The sequence below is a fragment of the Megalobrama amblycephala genome, linkage group LG1 (assembly GCF_018812025.1).
Source record: "Megalobrama amblycephala isolate DHTTF-2021 linkage group LG1, ASM1881202v1, whole genome shotgun sequence".
NCBI classification, from domain to species: domain Eukaryota; kingdom Metazoa; phylum Chordata; class Actinopteri; order Cypriniformes; family Xenocyprididae; genus Megalobrama; species Megalobrama amblycephala.
Genome location: NC_063044.1, coordinates 53,962,083 through 53,986,925, shown reverse-complemented (window position 1 = coordinate 53,986,925; position 24,843 = coordinate 53,962,083). Strand labels below are relative to the sequence as shown.

General features: G+C 39.9%; 3 protein-coding genes across 7 annotated transcripts in view; 2 read left to right on the top strand and 1 right to left on the bottom strand.

The window, feature by feature from the left end:
• Positions 1-24,843, top strand: part of LOC125274624 (polymeric immunoglobulin receptor-like) — an 859,185-nt gene that overhangs the window by 285,789 nt on the left and 548,553 nt on the right. The window lies entirely within an intron of this gene.
• LOC125274652 (nucleus accumbens-associated protein 1) lies at positions 461-17,537 on the bottom strand. 3 transcript variants are annotated; one of them, XM_048201054.1, is made up of 6 exons: positions 17,391-17,537; positions 12,384-13,415; positions 10,754-10,924; positions 8,734-8,839; positions 7,781-7,878; positions 461-5,436 (listed from the first exon to the last, which is right to left on the bottom strand). In XM_048201054.1, the coding sequence occupies exons 2-6, from the start codon at positions 13,384-13,386 to the stop codon at positions 5,129-5,131; spliced, it is 1,686 nt and encodes a 561-aa protein (XP_048057011.1). In that variant the 5' UTR covers positions 13,387-13,415; positions 17,391-17,537; the 3' UTR covers positions 461-5,128. The 3 variants fall into 3 exon arrangements, with proteins under 3 accessions (XP_048057011.1, XP_048056994.1, XP_048057002.1); XM_048201037.1 differs by lacking the exon at positions 17,391-17,537 and adding an exon at positions 16,709-17,171; XM_048201045.1 differs by lacking the exon at positions 17,391-17,537 and adding an exon at positions 15,663-16,690.
• LOC125274643 (protein phosphatase 1 regulatory subunit 29) overlaps positions 22,643-24,843 on the top strand; it is a 116,993-nt gene continuing 114,792 nt past the window's right edge. Inside the window, exon 1 of the mRNA XM_048201024.1 lies at positions 22,643-23,053. The gene's annotated coding sequence lies outside the window, so the exon portion shown is untranslated. The remainder of the gene's footprint in view (positions 23,054-24,843) is intronic.

Below are 24,843 nucleotides of genomic sequence, written 5' to 3'. Positions count from 1 at the left end.
CATCCAGTTTTCGACTTAAAATTGTGGTGCAGTGTTGGCTGAAGTAAACCTACAAAAGTCATGTGCCTTAAAAAGACAATCAATAGTTATTTTTAAGTAAATTATTAGCTTGAATTCACTTAACAGTGGCTGCTTGTTTTCAGTGAAGACCTCTATTTTTAGTCAAGGTGTATCACTCCTGAAGGACTGCGATTAAAGTCCATGTTAAACATACTACTATGTACATATTAGCAGTGGTTTTCAACCAGATGGCCTCACCAGACTTCCAGAGGGGCTGCAAGATGACTTTTTGTAAATGATTAAAATGCTTAAATTCTTACTCCGTATATTTATCTTTTTTCCAGTGCAAATATCTATAAATCTTAAACTACATTTATTTAAGAAGCAAATATATTAAGATAAAAGGTATTGTTTTCTAAAATAAATAATAAAGAATAATAAAGAGCCAAAGACAAAAAGCTTTGTTACAAACTTTTATTAAGATATTCAGCTGTATCCTTTGACTTTTCTCTTACTCATTTTTACAGTAGTTAATGTGCAATTACTTTTGATAATATTGGGTCACAGTTAGGGATTCACAAAGTTATTGGCACTTTGAACACAGACAGAATGGAGTGGATGAGCACTGGCGTTACAGAGTCAGTGCATGAGCACAGCTGGGTATGGGTTACAACTCATGCTGAGAGTGCACGACTAACAATCAAACTTCATTAGTGCTTCTATGTAATATACAGTATATAGATTTGTATAGGGATGTAGTCATAGAAAGTGAGACACTGCATCGTAAAAAAAAAAAAAAAGGTTCACAACCAGTTTGTTGTTTTGAGTGTTCAAGCGAGCTGATGTCATCCCCCATCCTGTCTGTATTTCTCTGTAATTCGTGATACCATGTCCGGACATCAATTTGTCGAGCAGTCACACGTTACTTTACCAAAACGTTTGCAAAGTTGGGTTATAATCATCATCATCATCATCTTATTTCAGGGAAAAAGACTGAAAGCAGAGTGTTGGGGTGTGCTGAAAGAGAACGCAACTCGCACAGAAAGAGGTGAGAGTATCTTTATGTGGCATGTCTGTTATTTAGAGTGGAATAGCAGTGCTGCATTCTGGGTAAAGAGGCTTAGGTTGACAAAAAATGTAGCAAAAACTGCAAGCTAAAGGAAAACCTGCAAAAATGCAGCCAGTCCGTTGCTTCAAAACAGACGGGTCCAGTTTCTGCCTTTGCAGAGAGGAGAGACAGTCACTATTTATAAAAAGAGTTCAATTTTTAGTACACCGCTCCATACTCTCTCTCGCATGCTGTCAGCGATCCACCAGGTTACAAATTCACAATGATCTACAATGCACTGTACCCCAACAAACTGTGTTACAAGGAAGAATGACAAGACTTATGGGCAGTTAAACTCGCACGCTCACAGGCGTCAGCCATCTATCTGCTCTCCGCGCTCCGTGACACAGTCAGACTGAATTGCAAGGTGCCGGGGAGCCCGTTTAGGAACGCGAACCCCAGAAAAAGGTGCTTTACTCGGGCACAGAGAGCAGACAGATAGGCAGCGTGATATGGACATCCCGGCCTTTTCTGATCAACACTGGTCCCTTCATTCCCACTATATACTTGCCTTCGGAAACCTTTCATACCAGGACTAGACTTAAGTTTTCCCTAAATAAAAATAATCCTTTAAAAGGTGAAGTGTGTAATTTGAAAAGGAATCACAAAAATAATGATTTCAAACTCACACCATGGGTTGTTGCTCTTTCGGGCTGGTTGTGATGCTCAAACAAACAGAGCAACTTTTTGATAGCGCCACAGAGCCACAGTGTTACACCTTTCGGGGGAAAAAAAAAAATCAACCATCGAATGGCTTACTTTTAGTATTTTAACATTAAAATAAAATTACACACGTCACCTTCAACTTCCCAGAAGGAGAAAGGCCATCTTTTGTAGCCACTAAAAGTCATCTTTCTCAGTTATGACACCCCCTGGTGTTGACTGGAAGTAGTAAATTTAAGCCGCAGTAACAACACACAGACAGCAGGTGGCGCATGGACACAGCGGTTCCTCTCCAGCGACGCATGCAGCATATGTGATCTGTGCCATCAAAATGGAGGACGCATAAACACTGGCACAGTCATAGCCGGCGAGAGGAGAGAGAGGAGCGCCGCCACTCCACGCCCCACCCATATACACGCGCAGTCTGTCTCCCACAGTCCTCCTGAAAAGGCACCAGTGACCCAGCAGGCCTTTAACATCTAAAGAATAGCACACATAGCACCAGTTCATCCCTCACCAGCACTTTAGTCGATAAAAAGAAATGAAAAAATACTCAGTACTCTATCATCAGTCAAACAACTCTATATTGTATCCTTAAAAAACTTGGCAAGTCAACTCTTTCACCTTGAATTAGTAGTAGTTGAAAAGTAAATACAGTACACGTGGTCTGCTAAAAGAAAGGAGAAATGAAACGGAGAACGAAATGATGCATGCACATTCCCAGATGCTGATTTCGAATGATTGGCGAATGTTATACATTTCTACACTAGAAGCATTATTGTCTTCTGGTCCAAAAGAAAAGAAAAGAAAAGAAAAGAGGTCACCGGTCAGACCCGAACCAGACTGCATTTAAGACGTAAACTTGCCAGGAGTTCACTTTCTTTGCTACGACTCTAAAGCCTTAAAACAAAACAAGAAAACTACAATTTCCAGATATACAAACAGCAGGTAAGCCAGACTTGGTTATGCAAATAAAAGAAAAAAAAAAACATGAGCTAAAACAAGAGGGGTGAAAGACCTAATGTAAGCCATCAAATAAAAAGACGAACAAACTGTTAAAAACGTGGTCAAAATCTGTTCAACAGTCTCTTCGATATTTACATCAGTATTCAACACGGTTGGCCGCAGACGCAGGGGTGCATCCTGTTCTGGGCCAGATACCGACACATACACATCCACGAAGTTTAGTCCAAAAACCATCGATTACGCTCTACAAAAAAGGTGCAGAATCCACCACTCTCCTCTACAAAAAGGTGCAAAAGGCTCTAGTTCAGTCTACGAAAAGGTGCAAAGAGGTCCATTTCCTCTGTCAGAAAGGGGGCGGCTACTGTATGTGTCCCAGGAGGTCAGACGCACAAAAAAAAAAACAAAAAAAACATGACTTATACAAACACACACGGCCTAATAACTCGGGCATGAAATATTAAAATTGCCTAAAGTATCGTATTTCTGTTTTTGCGAGGCATGTGCATATAAAACCCATGCCTGAGTGCACATTAAGACATCACATGCAATCCCATTCAAATCCTGATGGAAATCTGGAATATGCAAAGGTTCACAGGTTATGGCAAACCTTCAGAAGGCCGAATTTCCTTAAAAGCATCCGTACGAGACCCCTCAGACGCAGAAACAAACATACCCTAAATCCCCGAATCAACACATCACCCACATGCAAATACACAGTGCCAACTATGTGCAAGGAATGTATACAGATGGTGACTTGTGCGGACACACACATGCTTGCCTAAGCGAGCACAGACTCACACACGTACACACAGCTGCCCAAACAGGGACATGGGCAACATGGAGAGACTTAATCATTCTGCTCCTCCTCTCCTGGGACACAAGCAATGTAAACCCTCCTCCACTCCCAAACACACACAAAGTCAGGCCCAAACCTTAAGACAGTAAAGTGACTAACAATAAAAAGCACAACCTTCTTTCCCCCTGGGCTGTAAAAGCAAGTTTGTGTGCGATAATGGGGGAAGAAAGCTAAAAGGTTTACACACTAAAAACACTTAGTTTTTATGTCCTACACACTTTTTCTTTTCTCTTAAAAAGGGATAGTTTATCCGATTGTCATCATTTACTCACCCTCGTGTTGTTCTAAAACTGTATGGAACACAAAAGAAGATATTTTAAAGAATGTTTCAACTGTTTTTGTGTAAACAATGAAAGTCAGTGGGGTTTGGAAGTTACCACTGAATCCCATTGCCTTTCAGTGAATGGAAAAAAAACCCTGACTTTTCTTTTGTGTTCACAGAAGATATAACATCATGCAGATTTGGATTAACATAAGGGTGAATAAATGATGACAGAATTTTTCATTTTTTGAATAAACTATCCCTTTAAATCAATGAGATGTCATGCACCACTGGTAAAAACGGCCAATCGAATTCAGCTACGGAAATGACCGTAATCCAGATACAAGCCAAGCACCAGCCTTTGAAATGTAAGATACTCCTTATGCAAAAATATTCCTCATTATTCTCACTATTTCCATTTAAAGCCCAATAACAAGTGTCTCTTTAGAACCATTTAAGAAAACAAAAAAACTAACAAAAACAGAGATTTTAAAACAATCCCTCTCTCTCAAGCTCTAAAGGTGTGAGCAGATAAATATATTTTTATCCTTTACAGTCCTTAATCATCTTTCATCAACTCTGGATTCATATAAATCACACACAGTGGAACAAGTAGAAGGGGAAAGGAAAAAACAGCGACATAAAAAACAAAGAATGTGGCAGACTAAGATCCCACATATATTTTGGGAGGAATGGAAGGAGAGGAGGATATCAGATTCTTTCCATTTTAGACAGAACGAGAGACAGAATATGCCACCTACTTCTCCTTCTCCTCTCCTCCCTCACTACTTTCTCCATCTGCTGTTCCTTTAGATCTTATGACAAGCATTTTTCCTGTCTCTCTCCTGGGCCAAATACAATCGGCTAGTCTGACATAGCCAGGTGCTACAAACTAATACATTCAAATTCAGTAGAGTGAGATCAGGGAACCTCGGGCCTCCCGTCGCAATAACTTTGCCTGGTCCTAATTATGTATTCCTATAGCATCGGTGACTAGATTTACTTGCCGAGCATGGAGGCAAAGGGGATCTTCTGTGCAAAAGAGGGTTATTCAGCAAAAACAAAAATGATTGAAAAGAAAATGGCGCCCCTGGCATAAACCCCCGTGTTCCTCCCGACACTAGACCGTGCTATCTCCTCCAGTCTCCTACCCGACTCTCCCTTTCCCATCCCAGGCAAAAGCAGCAGAGCCCAGAGTCACGCAGCGGTGTGGGAGGCGGGAAGGAGGTGGGGCGGCAGAGGGGATGGGGCAGGGCTTTCCTCGCCGGGTCGCTCACTGAAACAAAGTGCCGTTGTCTCCGCCCACACCCTGCAGAGACTCGCCCGAGGATCCCCCGGTCTCCACCGAAGCGCCGCCCTCCAGGCTTGCGGTCTCAAAGGTAGGCTCGCCGCTGAGGCCGTCTGCTTCCATCTTGATGCTGTCGGGAAGGAAATTGGCATAGGCGTCACCTTCCGCCATCAGTAGCTTCAGCTTAGGGATCCAGCTCTTCCTCACCACGCGCCGAGCGTTAGTGCACATGTCCGCTGCAATGGCGTTCATCTCGCTCTCCTTAAAGCTGGTGGCGAAGTTCTGGCAGTAAACTGTTGACATATGGGAGGGAGTCATTTCTAAAGGCACATTCACACCAAGAATGATAACTAAAACGATAATTATAGCGTCCACACCCATACATGATAATGTTTTTTTGGCATCACGATTCAGTTGAATATACAATACTGATCTCACAATATTTTAAACAAAATAAAAGTTAAAAAAAAATTCTCTTATGTTTACTTCTAAAACATATGATGAACAGTTAACAAAAAGTACTGTGGCTGCTAGTCTTACAACTTTTAGTTATCCAATTTGTTTCTTCAAGACTGGTCATTTTTTAAGTCTGTTACATAAAAATATAGTTGGTCTAATTTGAATCCTAAAAGTAAGACTGATTAGCCCTATTTGTGTACTAAAAGTGGTAACTAAATAATTTTTTTTAAATACAGAGATAGTGTGTTAAAAGCACATTTTAGTTCATATTCATAGCGTCTCAAAATAGCACAGTCGAGTACACTTAGATGTTCTTAAGACTATCTTAAGAAGTACTAAAAGAAGAAGTTTTAGTATATCAAGTACAAAATTGGTGTGCAAAAATAGAGCACTTTAAGTACATTATGGAAATGTACTTTTTTTTTTTACCTGGGTATTTAGTTATGAGCTATAAATACTAATAAAGCGTCAGAATTAAACTGCGCAAGTCAATGAAAGCGCACACCTCTGACAAACCGCTTTGCATCACGTCTTATTAAACATTCCACACGGCACAATGACGGTGATGTGCAAACTCCGTGCAGTAGGGTCACATTGAAAATATGTTATTCAAAGTCTAATTTAAACCTGAAAATAAAATAACTTGTATGATTTTAACAAATTTAAAAGGTTAGTACACCCAAAAATTACATTTCTGTCATTAAGTACTCACCCTCATGTTGTCCCCACACCTGTAGGACCTTCATTCATATTCGGAACACAAATGAAGATATTTTTGATAAAATACAAGGGGTATCTGATCCACACATAGGCAGCAACGTCATTGCACCGTTTAAGGTCCGGAAAGGTATTAAAGACATTGTTAAAATAGTAGTGAACGCAGTTTAGCGCCACAGTGTTCTACGTCCGAACGCCGGCTCATTATTGTCCGGCTCCTGCATCAGCATTACACGCATGTGACGTGCTGCTCACATGAACAGCATCAGCCAATAATGAACATGGCTCTACACTGAGTTCACTACGTCAACTGCGTATGACAACAGTTCAAATTGTTAAAGTCATTATTTTTGTTTCGTTTTTGCACACAAAAAGTATTCTCGTCACTTCATAACATTAAGGTTGAACCACTGTAGTCATGTTGACTATTTTAACGATGTCTTTAATACCTTTCTGGACCTCAAAAGGTGCAATGTCGTTGCTGCCCATGTGTGCTTCAGAAACCCTCGGATTTCATCAAAGATATATTAATTTATGTTCTGAAGATGAATGAAGGTCTTACGGGTGTGGAACGACATGAGGGTGAGTAATTAATGACAAAAAATTAATTTTTGGGTGAACTAACCCTTTAAAACAAATTTTAGGGAAAATTGCTTCAGAAATATTTCAGGTTCTGCACTATTTTTGTTACTTATCTAATTAGAAAGTTTGTGATTGATCAAGCAATGTTTGTTCATCAGGTTTCAACTGTAAAATGTGTTAATCTTTCAACTAAGCCTCTGTGAATGTTATGCATTTATACATGCCAAAAATACAGAATTATGTTAGACACATATGCACTCTGTCCCTACATATATTGAAAGTTTTAAATACTGTATTTTTTTCATTAACATGGAAGCTCAAATAAAAGCCTTCCAGGTTTACCATATTTGATGTGCTCTCTGTATGTGGCATTGATCATTACTTAATATTTGAATAAAAGCCTAAATTAAATATATCTAAATTAAAATTTTAATTTTTGAACTATACATGATACATATTGTGGCTATTTGCAATACATATTGTTGCATTTTTGTATTGTGAATATATATATATATATATATATATATATATATATATATATATATATATATATATATATATATATATATATATAAATTTATCCCTATAACATTAACTGCAGTCGTTATCTGCTGCTTTAAATGCTCTTGAAGTCAGGTGGATTCTGACTGGGTATTAATATTTTTATCATCCATCAGCTGGAAGAAACTGTTCTGAAAATGATTCCAACTATGTAATTCCTCTGTGTTGTTGTTGTTGTTGTTGTTATAGCTCTGGTCTGGATTTCGCTATCCTCGTAGAAGGATTATTAAAACTTTATCATACTTAGTGTAACTTAGGCCTTAATATGTACAAAAATGATGTGCTCCGAGTATCAGATATAAAAGAACAGGAACTCACACTTGACTGCGTGCAACACTCGGCTGTCCAGCGGCTTACGGCTGGGGTCATTGGTGGAGGAACGGATGCCGGTTCCACAACTGTTGGCCAGAGTGCTCCTGTGTGTCATACAGAAACAGCAAAGTTAGATGCCATACACTTTCACTATAGAGGCATGTGATGTCACCATCGGCCAAAGTGACTGCGGTTACGCCCACTAAGTGGCAAAAAGACAGCGAAAAAGCATTCAGTGAATGCTGCGAAAAGCACACAAAACACATCTAAAATGGGAAAGAGCTTTGCGACTGACTGTACAAATAGATTTGACAAGAAATCTGAGGTATATTTTTTACAGACTGCCGAAAACTACAGAAAAGAGAAGCAATGGATTGCTGCAATTCACAGAAACAACTGGACTCCAGGCAGAGAAACGTGGAATGGCAGTTATCATTTTGTGTCAATATATTGAATTCTGGGGTAAACTCATACCATATTTATTGTATTGGTATAAAATATATTGACAGCTCATCGATTAAATATTTACCATCTTATATTCTGCACAATTGGGTGTTTAAATAAACACGGACAAAAATATAGAAGTTTTAGGGCTGGACGATATATAGAACATTGATATAAGTAGGTGTAAATTCGGGTGATCACTTATATAGTATTTATAAAGCGTTCACAGGCAAATTTGCTTTATGCATTTCCCCAGCGGCGAAATCATACATGTCAGGAAACACGAATCCTGGCTGCATGTCAATATTCATGGATTACTGAATCTTTGGTAAATTGTAAGAAACACTACGTTTAGTTTAATCATTTGTTTTATTCATGTTTTACTCGCGTTTTCGCAGTTTCCCCTATTAAATCCAGTCATGCAGCAGGCTCTTTTGCCACTCAGTCCGACAGGAAAGTGACGTCAATGCGTACCCTCTATTATGAAAGACATCTTTAATGTTTCTCAGACTTACCTATCGAAGAAAGCAGCCAGCAGCCTCCTCAGAAGGACTTTGTGTCTGGTCCCTGCACTGACATGACAGTTCATCAGCTGAGCTCGTGAAATGTACACACTGGTGCCTGTGGACAAAATACACGAATCACGCTTAAAAGGTGCGAAACTTTATTCATATTAATGAACTCAAGCTATATAAGCAGACACTTATTGAAAGACTGACAAATTCTTTATGACTCATCGGTTTGCATGAAAGCATTTAAATCCCAAAAATGAATACTAAACGAATGAATACTAATAACAGAATGCTCAGAAAGAAATTCAGCTCTCCTTATTAGCGCTAAAGATCATTCATGTGTTTTAGTACTGACCGTGACCCATGAAGTTTAAGCAGTGACTGTTGCATTAACAACTGTTTTCTATTTATGTAGCTTTTCTGCACCTATGGCTTCAAATATGTCTGTTGTTCTACTGCATCCATTTGTGGATCAAATACAGAATTCTATATAAATAAATCATATCAGGCGGCATCCGAGTTAGGAATCTCTTCATTTTTAAAATTCTTATCACTTTCTTATCAGCCAGTCACCAGATACTAGTTAAAATATATATATATATATATATATATATTTTGGGCTTAAACAGCAAAGTTGAGAACACAAATAACTCACGAACTGAATAATCGATCGGCTCCAAATAAAAAGTAAAATGGCATGAAACAACTTATCTCATGCTATAACATGCACATAAACTGCTGTTTAAACGTTGGGAGAGTTTTAGTTTTGAAAGAAAATGCTCAACAAGACTGCATTAATTTGATCAAATCTACAGTGATTGTAAAATACTACAATTTAAAATAACTTTTCTAATTGAATATATTTTTAAAATGTGATTCACTATGTAATATCTTTGTAAATTCATTATAAATGTCTTTATGGTCACTTCTGATCAATTTAAAGTGTCTTTGCTGAAATCAAGAATTTATTTCTTCCATTTAAAAAGAAAAAATCTTATTGACCCGAACTTTTAAATGGTAGTATATATATATACAGTGGGGTCTAAAGGTGCAATAATTCACATTTAAAACCTGGAAACGAGTTAATTGGAGTAAATTGCATTTTCACCATATTCTTACACTTTACACTGTATACACACACACACACTTATAAGATTGACTGGCTGTTTGTGTGTCTGATCATCAAGCACTGGCTTGCACAGTTTTCCAGGAATATGGATGAAAAGTCAAAACAGTTGCCAGTCATTATAATTCAAAAAACAAAACCTGCCTCCATTAGATGGGGGCTATACTAAAACAACATTTCAAATTCATTCAAAAGCTTATTTTCCATCATGCTCTTAATTAAACATTTTTGTCTCATTTCCATTTTTGCTTTTCACTCCTCTAGCGCTTTTGTATTTGTTCATCATTTAATGACTTTCTGATGACATTTTTTCCCAAAGACCTTTTTATCGTTAGTCTTCTCGTCCTGTTTCAATTCCTCATTTCATTTTCCACTTTATATTGCTTCATGTCTGGTCTTGTTCGAATGCTTTCTTTTATCATATTTGTAAAGCACTTTGAGCTGCATGTTTATATATGCGACTGCTGTTTAAATAAAGTTCCAGCGATTAGCGGAATTCCTCTGTTATGTGTACTGAACAGTTCCAGTCGGACAGCTCACAGTCACTTAAGGCTACGCTTTACAGCTCATAAAAGCCTCCATTACCTTACAGTCACTCAACAAAACCTGTTCTCCACCACAATACCAAAACACAGCTTCTCCAAACACGGTTGGCCTATCAATCACCACGCTTTTCATGGGCTATTGAACATGACTCAGTTGTATGATGCCGGTTATACTCCCTATTTGTTTCTTCTATAGATAAACATTATTTTCTCGGCAGATGTTTTCTTACAGCGTATACAGGGTGACATGACGATCGCTTGAATAACAAAAGAATGACTTATTCCATTATAATACACCTCTGACTCAAGACGTTTTAGTTTATCAGTTGTGGTACAATGATCAGACTCAGACCTGAAACTAGCTCCAGTTTCTCTGCAGGGTCACCTTCCTCGTAAAGTTTAGGATGACAGCGGTTGCCGATCTGAGCGATGAGCTCGGCAGGGAGAGAGGCGAGATCCTGTCGGCCGCGCATCCTAGGCCGCGTCTCTGAGTGGTCCGGGAGGGCCTCCACACGCTCGCCCGCTGAAGACGAGAAAAAAGAAAAAGAGAAAGGAAGTTTATGGAGAGTAGAGAAAGTGTGAAGACAAAACCGTGATCTCGACTCACGCAGTCTAGACAGTCGTGAAGATTAATCCAGCACTCAAGTCTTTTGACTCTCAAAAACAGACAGATAATACACACCTCTTGGGACCAAGACTAATAAAAGACCTGTGAAATCCAAAAGCATCAGAACACATTTAGTTTTCATGCCGTCTGAGAGAAGATAAGACTCTCTGATAAAATATTCATGAGCTCCAAACAGTTGAAGCATTTAACAAAAAGTGTGAATTTAGCTATGATGATATTCCTTTTAAAGAAGCACAAAAGAAAGAAGACAATAGCTAACTTGTTAAAATGGGAACCTAAAAAAGCAGGAGCCTGTATACATTATAACACATACAGGATCAAAGGAAGTGCTGGTTTGGGAAGTGCTATTTTAAAACTTAAATGAAAATTCTGTCATCATCAAACCTCTATAATCTTCAGTGGAACACAGAAGACAACATTTTAACCATGTTTCTGGTTGTTTTCTTTCCATGCAATCATGAACAGGGACTGGAGCTGGCTTTTTGTGTCATTATTCAGTGAAAATCATTAAAGTTGATTAGATGTTAGATTTGTGTATGATTTTTTTTTTTTTTAATCAGTTATTTTCAAAGAATTGGTTGATACAATTCACAAAACCAGTTTGAATTATTCATTCATGAATCGGTGACTCGGTGATCTCAACTGATCTCAAGGGAGGGAAAGGTTACCACAAATAATAGTTGTGAAAAAAAGAAGAAGAAAAAAAAAAAATCCTTATTGTGATGTACATCTGAGTGTAACAGAGGATAAATGTACGGCAGGAACTTGGTTCTATCTTGGTTGTTGGAGTTGAATGAATTGATGTAGGAGTTGCAATCAACTACATATGTCACCAGAGACAATCCTGTCATTTAACTGGAAGAATGAGTTGACGTTTTGATTAAAAATTACAAAATTACAAAAATTTATTAAATGAAATATGAATATTTGTATGAATGAATTGTTCCAAATAAGACCAATAGATTGCATTTAAAAAAAAAAAAAAAAAAAAAAAAAAAAAATCGATTCTTCATTTAATTTTGATTTTTTAATTGAAAATTTCAGTCAAATTCTCACACAAAGCTATTGTATAGCTTCAGAAGACTTGAAATATAGTGCAAGTGTCATATGGAAAACTTTTGTGGTGCTTTTTTTTTTTTTTTAAGTTTGAAAGCTCCATTTCGCATTCTTTGTAATTGCATGGGAAAGACAACAAGTACAGTATTTAAATCACTTGTTCTTTTCCATGGAAGAAAAAGTCATCATACAGGTTTGGAACAACATGAGGTTGGAGTTAATGACCATAAATAATGATTGAGTAATGATATAACTAATTTTAAGCGAGTCATTTCATGCAGCAAGGCTGTGGACTCACCTGTAGCTCCCACGTTTAACATGCTGTACATGGTGTACATGTTGCAGATCTGCCTGTACTGCTCTTCAGTGCCATCATCCACCGCCTCTTCCTCTTCCTCATCGTCATGGTAAGAGATGGGTGAATCGCTGGCATAGGCACTCAATGTACCGGGGCTGGTGCCTTCAGGAGTGGCACTGTTCGTGCCATTGCCATTGGTGCTGCTGCCGCCACTGTGACCCCCCGTGCCCATTCCAAGACCCATACCAAGTCCCATGCTACTTTGCTGCTGGATGGCGCTTCCACGTGCCATCTCTTGGGAAAACCGGGCCGCCTTCCTCATCCCTCCTCCTCCGGCTGTGCCAGAGCCTCCGCCGCCTTCCCGATTGCTTCCTTCCCAGAGCCGCTTGGCCACCGGCGTGCATACCACAGAATATGGCGAAGCCTCCGGCTGCTCTGTCTTCACCCGAGACACCAGGGGCAACGGGGTCAAGCAGGAAGTAGGCCGACTGGCTGCCGTAGCCACCACCCCACCTCCTCCATTTGCCGCGGCCCCTGCCGCTGTCTGGGTGACGGGACTCTGAGGCTCCGACGGAGGAGTTTCTTCAGTATGGAGGCCCTGTGAGTCGCAGCTGGGCGAGCTGACCTTCAAGAAGAACTCTGTGCCCTTCTCCATAATCTGCTGGATCTGGAGAAAGCCAGCCGTGTACATGAGCAGAAACTGGTCTCCGACGTTCATGCTGAGGCGGCCAGTGTAGCAGAAGGCCAGGATCTGCTGAAAGCTCTGCGGCTGTACGGCCGGGGGCAACTCCACCACCGTAGGGGTTTTGCTGCCCGCGCTGCTGTTGAAAAGGTCACGGAAGTAGGAGCTGCTGGCTGCCAGCACGGCACGGTGAGCTTTAAAGGTGTGCCCTTTCACCACCACGGACACGTCGCAGTACAGGCCCTGTAGCCGCTGCTCGTTCAAACACTCCAGGACATTGTTGCCGAAGTTTGGGATCGCCATCTGAAGGGTCTGAGCCATGGCGCTATGGCCAGCACCACCAGAGAAATCTGAGCAGCACCGGAGGAAGAGAAGGAGGGAAAGACAGATGGAAGAGAAAGAAAGAGATCTTTGTCAGCAGCATTCTCTCAGTAGCACAGTAGTTCATCCCTTAAGACTCATTGCAACCATCATTTGCTTTTGAAGCAGTAAAATCCACTGAATCAAACACAATTTATTGCAAAGACACAAACGGTTACTGGCAACAGACTGTTATATTAAAAGGTGAAACGTATAAGACCCCAGGGACGAGCCTGTAGGCACCTTTAGCAGACTGGCCTAAAACATGCAAACTCTGAAAAATAATAGGGGGGGTTGGCGAGCCGCCTCTAAAATCCTGTGAGCAGGATGTGACTGCTAATCTGAATGAGATGGTGATTCAGCTGAGACAGAGATAAAATGGCACTCTTTACAGTACTACATCAGGGAGGGAGAGAGGGGGGAGCGCGAGAGAGATACTAAACCAGTGATTGAGGTCATAGTTGAGGAAGAGGGTGGAAAACAATGGGCTTTGACTGACACTGCAGTCAGTCTTATTACTGCTAAATGTGACACCATGAGCAGAGCCATCATTACAGCTCACAGCCGTGCTGCTGGGGAAATTCATTAAAACCTGAACTTTCTACTATATAATAGGCTGTGCACTAAGTTACAGATACAGAGTTTAAAACTGGTCTTTACAATTCCCTCCTTTTTAAGCAACAAAAACACTTATATTTGTTGGGGGAGGCGGGGGAATATTTTCAGCAGAACGAGTAGCACAACTTTCTGAAAGGGTACGGATTGACATTTTGCCGTCAACAGAAAGATCGTAGGCTTATTGTTCAGCAATCACTTCGGTGAAGTAAAAACAGCCCTCAAATCATGTCAGCTGAACCAACACGTCAGAATAACGCTGGGATGTGATATACTTCACACATTAAGATTAGACAGTGGCAGGCAAAACATCTGGCCACATGTTTCCCACACAAGCCATCACATTAAAAATCACTGAATCTGATCTGATCACACAGAACTAACAGGACATTCGTGGTAAAAGAAGTACCCTCTTTGTCTGACTTCAGGCTCGCTCCCCCCTCCCTTGCATGCACACACACACAAGCCATAGACATCAGACAAAACGGCTTGTTTACAGTTGGCCAGAGAGCAGTGGCACACATACACACTGAGAGGCCCAGGGTTTATTTAAGAAGCTTTCCCTTGGGGTGGGGGAGGAGAGGGACACCTTAGGTATAGTTATCACGGTGTGTGTGTGTGTGTGGGGGGGGGTAACCTTTTAAAGACTTTACTCATAACTCAAACTGCCCGTATGAATCTTTCACGCAATAACCAATTAAGTTTTGGAATTTGGAGTCTAAAAACACCAAGAAAAAGTAATCTCACAGTTATCAGTTAAACTCATGCCATTTTCATGCACTTATTCTCAATGACAAATTCTATACCTTGACTATAATGTAACTTCAGGTTAACTGGGACACTTTTAGGCAGTCCGTATCAAAAAGGGATTTACTTTTTTTCTTTCTTTCAAACGTGCATTCACCCTAAATATCAGTGGTTCTCAACCCTTGTAACTTCAAGGTCTCTCATTGTCAAATTCAAAAGGTGCTTGTAGCCTTTTTATTAACAGAAACTGTGATTATAAATATATATCAAATGTGATTAGTATTGTTACCTTTATTTAACCAGTAATTTACTTTAAGGAAAGAATAAATAAATACAAATAGCGGTTTCTTTGGTGCTTCAACTAGCCCACAACTTTTTGAAAAGAAAACATAACAGACAAACATCACTTTAAGAGTGAACCCCCCACAAAAACAGCAGAGGGGCGAATAATAAAATACATTTTGTTCACCAAGGTTGTATATTGCGCACACACACAAACTGTCTGAGTGACAGCTTGGCAAAACGTGAAGTCCTTGATTTTCCATTAGAGTAACTTGATGCACGTTACACTATTTATATTGCATTTACATGTACATGTGTTATTAGCAGATTTAGCATTTTAATAGTTAAAAATACTCAAATATAATATGACTGGGGGAAGTTTACCAAGTGCCCCAGTGGGACCCAGTCGAGAACCACTGATGTTTTGAAAAAGAAACAGCCCAGCTTTAGTATCCCGTGTAATACTGGGATGCCAAGCCTGTGTGATAGAAGTGCAGACGCAGCCACTGAACATACGACGATGCATAAACTCCTAACACTAATTCAACAATGCATAACAGTTGAGGAGAATATAAGAAAAATAATGAGCAAACCTTTGGCCGCCAGACCTGCCAGTACAGCAGTGTTATGAGGCTGTGTCGGCGGCAGGCTAACCGTGTGTCAGTCAATCTGCCCGTCCGTCCGGAGTTCTCCACTGGCACGGGCCGTGAAGGGGGGTGAAGAACGATGGCAAAAGCGCCCACTATGAGCCACTCTGTGAGAAATGCAGCACCTACATGCGAGCGAGCACAAACGCAGCGGGGGGAAACGCCACGGCGCGACGCACCGAGGGTCGCGCGAAACGAGCAAGTTTGCCGCTCTTGTCCCGTCTTTGCCAATGCACCGCACCGAGAGCGAGCGTGCCTACATCCTCGGGCCTAGACGGGTCCGTCTCGTGCGCGGCACCGCCGAAAAGAGGGTTCGCCCCGTTCTCCACGCCACTCAATTACAACGGCAACACTCAGGAATCTCTAACGACTGAATGAGCAGCCGGTTATTAGCATCCTTAAATACCCAAGTGCATACTTTTCAGTCCGAGGAATTTCAAAGTTAATGTTCCATAGCCATTTCGCGCTAGTTCGGATACCCCACCTTATCTTATTTCACAGACATCAACAGGTCATCCCGGGACAAATGCACGAACTGGGGGCGAGCCAGACTGAACCAGCGCTGACAGTAGGGGGGGTCAGCTAGCCTCCGCCAATAAGAAAACGATTTAACTACTCGTCGCCACAACAACAATCACGCTCAAAGTGGTATCTTCAAACTAAACGCACAAATAGGAGCCGTTCGGTTCAGAGATGAAAAAAAAAACATCCCGGAAATCAGGTTTTTAAATTAGCCAGATCTGACTCCGGAACATCTGCCAGCGCGAGCGTTCAGCCATGTCAGTGAGGTCGGTGAAGTGGTTAAACTTTTTGTTGGTACCATTAGTCTGTGCCCATCCCCCACCGCACACCTTCCCCAAAACAATGCCCCCCAAACATCTCAAAGCCACCGGATTTCAGCCAAAATGCCAGGACAGCCGCTCGCGCGCCGTCCTCGCGTGTCACGCAGCCTCACATGACCCGCTGCGGGGACTCGAAGGCGGGATACTCACCCCTAGCTGGAGGCCGTTTCAAAGTGTTTCAATGGAGTCCGACGCGCTCGCTCTCCTTCACTCTCTCGCCTCGTCTGTCTCGCGCTGGAAACAGCCATTCATTGTGGGCATAGGCGCGGAGTCGATCGCAGAGCCGTCGAGCGGCGAACTCTTTTCCAGCGGGATACGGAGCGCAGAGCCACTGATCATGCATAGACTAGACATGACTCCCCATCGTCACTCAATCGCATGATCATCACAGGCGCAGCCTCAATGCCAGGAGACCTATCCAGCGTCGAGATGTATTTGCGCATAGGCTGGCACAGCAACAGCGAAAAGAGCCACCGCCTCGTTTCCATACGTGAGCAAAAAGTAGGCCATGCCTCTACGTCTCGCCAGACAGATCTCCAATATAGAGCAGCGCGGGGAGAACGCCATGAACTCATAACTCTGCTCCGCCAGGGAACGATAACGGGAACATCGAATAAAGTTCGCGCATTTTGAAGCAGCGTTTAGTGTTGGGGAATTTTACTGCGTCCTGAAATGGTTAGCCTAGTTAAGTTAGATGCTTTTAATATTTCTCGCATACTTAATCAGACCGAGGTCCTGTATAAATCCCGATATAAAATAATCCCTAAACAATTCAATGAGGCTATAGTGGGTGATTCTTGATCATTTTATATGGGAGGCATGAAATACTCACTGTTGTCTCGAATAATCCATGCAAGTTTGCCCAAATCTGCAGGTCATACACTACATCTGTGTGTTTTACTCTGCAGGGAAAACTATACGGAGGCGTGACGTCACGTGCCGACCCTATAGATGTCCTTACATTACCCCGGTGGGATACATTTCCAATTGCATTTTTGTGACTGGAAAAACGTGCGCACGGGCTTCCGTAGTCACGATTTGGTGAAAGTGAAAACACTGGGTTGCCAGATTGGTGTATGTTTATTATTGTTATTATTACACTGTAAATCTTTTGTTTAGAACTTTTTTGTCCACTTCTACAGAAGCAATAAATTATGAAATATATGTTATCTAACATATTTATATTTTGAACTTGAACTAATGTATATTTGACTAATGTGTGTTTTTGTTACTTTCAGTGGTATTTTTTTAATTTTTTTATTTATGATCCTGAAATTTATGATCCACGTCACTGGCACATAAACAGAATAAACGTTTTGAATTAATTGTAGTAAAAAGAACTTCAAAATATGAACACATTTTAATTGCTTATAAAATAAATGATAATATTTAGCTTTTATGAGTAGGTGAATGTATCAATAACTACATATCAACTGGTGTCAAACTTGCTAGCGCATACTAAGTGATAGCGTAATTCAGATTAAATTAACAGTTTGTAAAAATGTAATTATTTAGCCTATAAACACTGTTCAAATCAAACTGACCTTTTTCGACATATAGGTATGTACAAAATGTATTTGGTCTTTTTAAAAAAAACAAAACTTTTTAAAAAGAGTTTCAGGCCCCATGTTGTACCTTATGTGGAAAGTGAAATATATACATTGGAATGTTCAAACAAAAAGGAGCACTGCCCTCTAGTGGCATTATAACACTATCTCATGATGCAGAACATTTTATTTTCTCCTTTGAGAGGCTTATCTGAGCCCTTTTATGTTAGCCTCTAAATCTTCTGCATTCCAATATTTGACCATATAAGAGTCTAATTTTTATTTTTTTCATTTAATAGATATTTTGTAGGCTATCTAAAGCCTGATACAAAGTTAGTCACGTTTGGCATCATATAAGTGTCATACTCAAGTTATTTATTTCAGGCTGCATCATATTGCACAGAGACTTTTGCCATTATATTAAATCCTAACTACGTACTATATAATCATACTTTTTAAAAAAGCTGAGAAACATGCATGTTTTTGTTGCATACAATGTGTTCATGTATGAATGCACACTTCCTTTACTCACTATTTTTAGTTTTGTGTATTAATGTTGCTATTAATATTTCACCCATTTTAATTATTCTGTTACCTTGGTCATATGTTATGCGTATGCTACATTTGTATGTGAGAAGCAACCTACAACATTTCTCTGTGTTTAGCATCTGCAAAAAACACTTAGCCTACAGTAAATTTGTCACCACTGACGGCAGATGCCGTGTGGCTGTTTGCCTGCTGAAAATGACATCCATAGTTAATTCACAGCTTGAGCACAGATTGTCTGGAGAAAAGAGTCGTCCATTGACAGATGGCAGGGGTAAAGAGGGAAATTGCTTCAGTTGAGGGAAACCATATCACAAGTATAAAACGGATTGACTGATTACTTCTGCTCACCACTTGATGGCAGCACGTGAACATTGAAACTCGGTGACGCTAAAGCTGCTCGAAGAAACACACTTCAAAAATGCTTTTATTATTTAGTATTTTTGTCTTGTTTCCAGTCCAAATATCTAAAAAATCTTAAATCCAGAAGCTTGTACTAGATAAGTAAAATGACACGATATTTCTTCTTGTTTTCTGGGGGGAAAAAAATCAAAATAAAGTGAGTTTTGGCTTAAAGGATTAGTTCACTTTCAAATGAAAATTACCTCAAGCTTTACTCTCCCTCAGCCATCCTAGGTGTATTTGACTTTCTTCTTTCAGATGAACACAATCTGAGAAATATTAATAAATATCCTGACGCATCCAAGCTTTATAATTGCAGTGAGCGATACTAACGAGTATGAGCTGAAGAAATGTCTCCATCCACATCCATCCATCATAAACATACTTCACACGACTACAGGGGGTTAATAAAGGCCTTCTGAAGCAAAGCGATGCGTATGTGTAAGATAAATATCCATATTTAACAAGTTATGAAGTAAAATATCTAGTTTCCACGAGACTGCCTTCCGCATTAAAATTACGAAAAAAAAGAGAGAGAGAGAGAAAAAAACGGATCTTGTCGGAAAAGTCAGTTGCACTTTTTCCGTAAGTTGAATAGGGAAGGCGTAGGACGAAGCATAAGCTTTTTGAACTGCGAGAGTTTTACACTTTCTTCGTAAGTTGAATATGGAAGGCGGTATGTTTATTTATTTTACACAAATGCTTTGCTTCAGAAGGCCATTATTAACTCCCTGCAGCCATGTGGAGTACATGTTTATGATGGATGGATGTGGATGGAGACACTTTCTTCAGCTCATACTCTCGACCCCTGTTCACTGTCATTATAAAGCTCGGATGCATCAGGATATTTATTAATATAACTCAGATCATGTATAATATAACTCAGATCATCAGAAAGAAGAAAGTCATATACATCTAGGATGGCTTGAGGGTGAGTAAAGCTTGGGCTAATTTTCATTTGAAAGTGAATTAATCCTTTAAAACAAGCAAAATTATCTGCCAATGGAGTAAGAAAAATAATCTTGTTTCTGTTTGGGACAGTGTTCTTACCCCACTGGTGGATAATTTAGCTTGTTTTAAGCAAAAACTCACTCAGATTTTTATTTTTTCCCCAGAAAACAAGACAAAAAATATTATATGTCATTTTACTTATCTAGTAAAAGCATCTGGATTTAAGAATTTTTAGATATTTAGACTTGAAACAAGACAAGTGCATTGAAAGCAGCAGTGGAACAAAGCATAAATGAACCTTATGGGTCACGCACGTTACATGTTAAGACCCTTATAACCTCTAAAAATCTGCAAACTATAGATCCATTTGTAGAATGAAATGCTGTTTTGATGAGATATATATTGTATGTATTTCTCTATAACAGGTATTTGAATCTATGAATGACACAGATGAGGGCCCCCGTCCTTCAATTCAGAAGTTATTATTAGTTTTTCTCTTTTCCACAGACCGCGTACATTCCCTTGTGTCCCTCTAGAAAACAAACACATTCAGTTTCTGCTTTTGTTATTATCCAAAGGTTTTTACACCTGAACCGATTCTTCTAATTCTCCTGTTCTCAAATAATATGCACACATCAGACAACTTAGCTTGTTCTCCTCTTTTTTCAGATGTCCTAGCTTGTCTTTTATGCTTATTGCTTATGTCTTCCAATTATGCAGACAACTAACAGCATTCTTCAAAGAACAAATTTAGGAAAGCTATTAGGTTTTGGATAAAAACACTGGTGTGAATTTAACAGCTGGGCCAGATGGGTCGTGCTACTGAGCATCCTGCGCTACAAAACAATAATTTTCAACTCCTCTCAGGTCTCTCAGGTCATGGATGTGAGTTTCTTGTCCACTTATGGAGTTGTCCTGGTTTTCTGTACACCAGAACTTGTCCTCAGTAGCATGTTTTTGTTTTGAAGAGTTTTTTAATGGAGACAAACTAGCACTCCGCGCCATTCAGACAGATGGGGAGCGAGTGGTGTGAAATGGACTTGTTGGTTAAAATTCACAAATGTACTGAATCTGAGAAGGATGTGCTTGTTGAATGGATGATAACAGAATGAACAAGTGATGAGGTGAGTTTTCCACCACAGTAGAAGCCTGTAGTCTATCAACAGCCACTGCTACACATCCCAGCATGTGTTCATTTATTCACGCCATCATTTATTCATCTTTTCTCCTCTACCCTGGTCTCTGTTTTCAAAGTGAATTTCAAAGTTCCTCTGTGAGAGACAGGAACATGATGTTCTTCCTCCAAGAGAGTCCTCAACACAAATGAAACCTCCATACATCAGTATTGTACGTTTTTCAGTAGCTACTTTGTTGACCTGTTTTACACAAAGTTTGACCGCCAGTTGTGAAAACTGTGCCTGAGCCTCCGCTGCTCTGACAGATGGACGTGAGAGACTAGAGAGTGGCAATGATGGAGGGATGGAACGGGAGCGTGAGATAAGAAAGATCTGCCTTTTTTAAGCAGTGTCACACTGTATCTTTTTGCTCTACCTTGGCTCATTGCTTGTCTCACTTCTGCGGCACGTTGCCATGGGAACACAGCTGCAGCACTTGAGTCGTGAGTTGGGGAGGCTGGGGGTTGCTATTTAGTAAACACGTTCACATTTCTTCATTGGATTTAGCAAGTTGGATGGGGAAAAGGTGGCTTATACTGAACCTACAGTCATAGCTCTGCCAACAGTGTGAGCAAATGTGTTGTTTTGTACTTAGAAGCTTGAAATGTTCCCATCTTGGATGGTTTTACAAGTCAGCTCTCTCAAGGATCACTTCATAGTGCATACAACTCTCTTTTTATGTTGTACAATTGGGCATCAACATGTAAACATTTCTTACACAGACTCAAGGTACACGTTTTAAAGGGATAATTCACCCTGACACGAGGAATATCTTCTTTTGTGTTTAACAGAAGACAGTAACTCAGAGTAACTCTGAGTAACTAAGAAAAGAAATGGTTATCTGTTTACTTAACAGGTTCTTCAGGGAACCCAAAATCGTTATTATATGTCCATGGCATCGTTGTTGAAAAAAAAAAAAAAAAAAAAAAAAGAGAGAGAGTGTGAAATATGTAACAAGTATACTACAACAACTGTGTTCTTCTCCATATCCTTTACGCATTGATTAGTAGTCTAGCTCTCAGCAGACCTGTTACACATTGCACATGGCATAATGTCGATAGTACTATTTTCTACCAGAATATTGTACTCAACAATTTTTGAAGCTGTGATGGACACAGTCAATAAAGAATTCTTGAAGGCTCAGCTGCTCAAAATATGAGGTCAAACAAGAGTATTGCTTAGGAAACTACTAGAAGAATGTCAGTCATTAGTTTCTAAGAGCTTTGGACTATGCAAATGATAAATAAATAAAATAATAATAATAAGAAAAGGCACAATTTTCAATTCTGCAGGATGCTACACAGGCAGAGCTATTTGAAGAGCCTCTAGCCACCATTTGAAGGTGCTTCAAATATCCTATGGCGTCAACTTCAATATAAGCCTAAAGTGCCTTTCCCTTATTTATTGCAACTGGTGAATCCTTTCATGCTGTTTAGAGTTCTTACCAGCCGCGGCTCGTCTGTAAGGGCAGGTGGGGCAGAGCTGCACCAAAATATTCATCCAAACGTAGACCTCTTCTAAATACACTGAATTAATAATAAATTATAAATGTGTTAAGCATTCTGCAACAAATATTCTAGACTATTTTAAGTCGTAAACTGAGCAGAATATATATTAAAATGTAGCGCATGTCTTCGGCAGGCATGTTTTCATGATACTAAGTGGGGCAGACGGCCTCGAAGCCCTTCCTAGCTCTACAGCGCCCCACAAATCTCCAATGTAAATCTGTGGTAAAAAAAAAATGGAACTGCAGCACGCTCTCATTGAGGCAGATTTCTGGCTGTCCCGCTTATTTTGGTAAACACACCTTACGTAAACCTCGCTCCAGATCTAGACGATATATCAGTCTGCTTCAGCTATGTGTCAGCTATCAGGTCAGTAACTAGTTGGCATGTCTTTTCTTCTTATGTGGAGTTAGCGTATCAAATTAATGAGAGTATAAACCTTTTAATTAAACGTGCTCATGTGAATAGCTTTTAAAGGGTTAGTTCACCCAAAAATGAAAATTCTGTCATTAATTACTCACCCTCATGCCATTCCACACCTGTAAGACCTTCGTTCATCTTCGGAACACAAATTAAGATATTTTAGTTGAAATCCGATGACTCAGTGAGGCTTCCATAGGGAGCAATGACATTTCCTCTCTCAAGATCCATTAATGGTACTAAAAACATATTTAAATCGGTTTATGTGAGTTCAGTGGTTCAATATTAATATTATAAAGCGACGAAGAATGTTTTTGGTTTAGCGCCACAAAAAAACAAAATAACGACTTATTTACTGATGGCCGATTTCAAAACACTGCTTCATGAAGCATTCGGAGCATAAATGAATCAGTGTATCGAATCTGCTGTTCTGACCGCCAAAGTCACGTGATTTCAGCCTTTGGCAGTTTGACACGCGATCTGAATCATGATTCAATACACTGATTCATTTATGCTCCGATGCTTCCTGAAGCAGTGTTTTGAAATCGGCCATCACTAAATAATTTGTTTTTTTTGGCGCACCAAAAATATTCTTGTGGCTTTATAATATTAATATTGAACCACTGTACTCACATGAACTGATTTAAATATGTTTTTAGTACCTTAATGGATCTTGAGAGAGGAAATGTCATTGCTCCCTATGGAGGCCTCACGGAGCCATCGGATTTCAACTAAAATATCTTAATTTGTGTTCCGAAGATTAACGAAGGTTTTACAGGTGTGGAACGGCATGAGGGTGAGTAATTAATGACAGAATTTTCATTTTTGGGTGAACTAACCCTTTAAATACAATAACGTAGTTCTTTTGTGTTCGTTTTATGCTTGTTCTGAGAATAGACAAGTGAGAAATGACTTTTTTCCCTCACTGGAATTCCTACACAACTTGCAATATTCTAAAACAACATATAAATACTACATTAAAGTCCTCCTGAAATCAAAATGTATGTTTTTTAGCTTTTAGTATGAATATGTTAGCCTTAAGGCTATGAATAAACTGCTGTGTTCCAAAACAATGACAAAATTCACATTTAGGAGATATAAGCATTCAAAACAGTCTCTCACTTCCACTAAAATGGATCACGGATTTTCATGACATCACATCGCACTTTAGCTTCTCATCAAATCTTCTGTCCAATCAAATGCTCTCTAGAATCTGAAGTCCCGCCCCCACCTACACTGAAGCTGTAGCTGAAATAGGTCAGTTCACACATTTACTAGTTTCTACATGGCGAATGGTACATAGTGCACTATGTGGAGGATAGGGAACGATTCAGACAGTGTAAATATGCTTTCCATTGACGTAAATTAAGTCAGTTTTCGTGTTAGTATAACGTGAACTGCCGCAGCGCAAGCACAGTGCTCTGGCCCAGGGACACGAGAGCACAGAGCGGATCATATCCACGAGTCGGCTCAGACCACGAAAGGTATCGGACCCATTTAAATTCTGCACAGAATGCTGTATTTTAAAGTGATATAGAGGAGATTAGGAGGATAAACGGTTAGAGATTAGAAGGAAACAGAGGTTTTACAGAGTTTAACGGCTCTGGCCGAGCTGTGATATAAACCAAACGCTATTGGCTATTTAAAAAAAGGGGTGGGGCTGTTCGGTATATCGCCCTGTCTTCCTGCTTCAGTTTAAATTACGTCAACACATTGAATAATGCTGCGTGTTCCAAGAT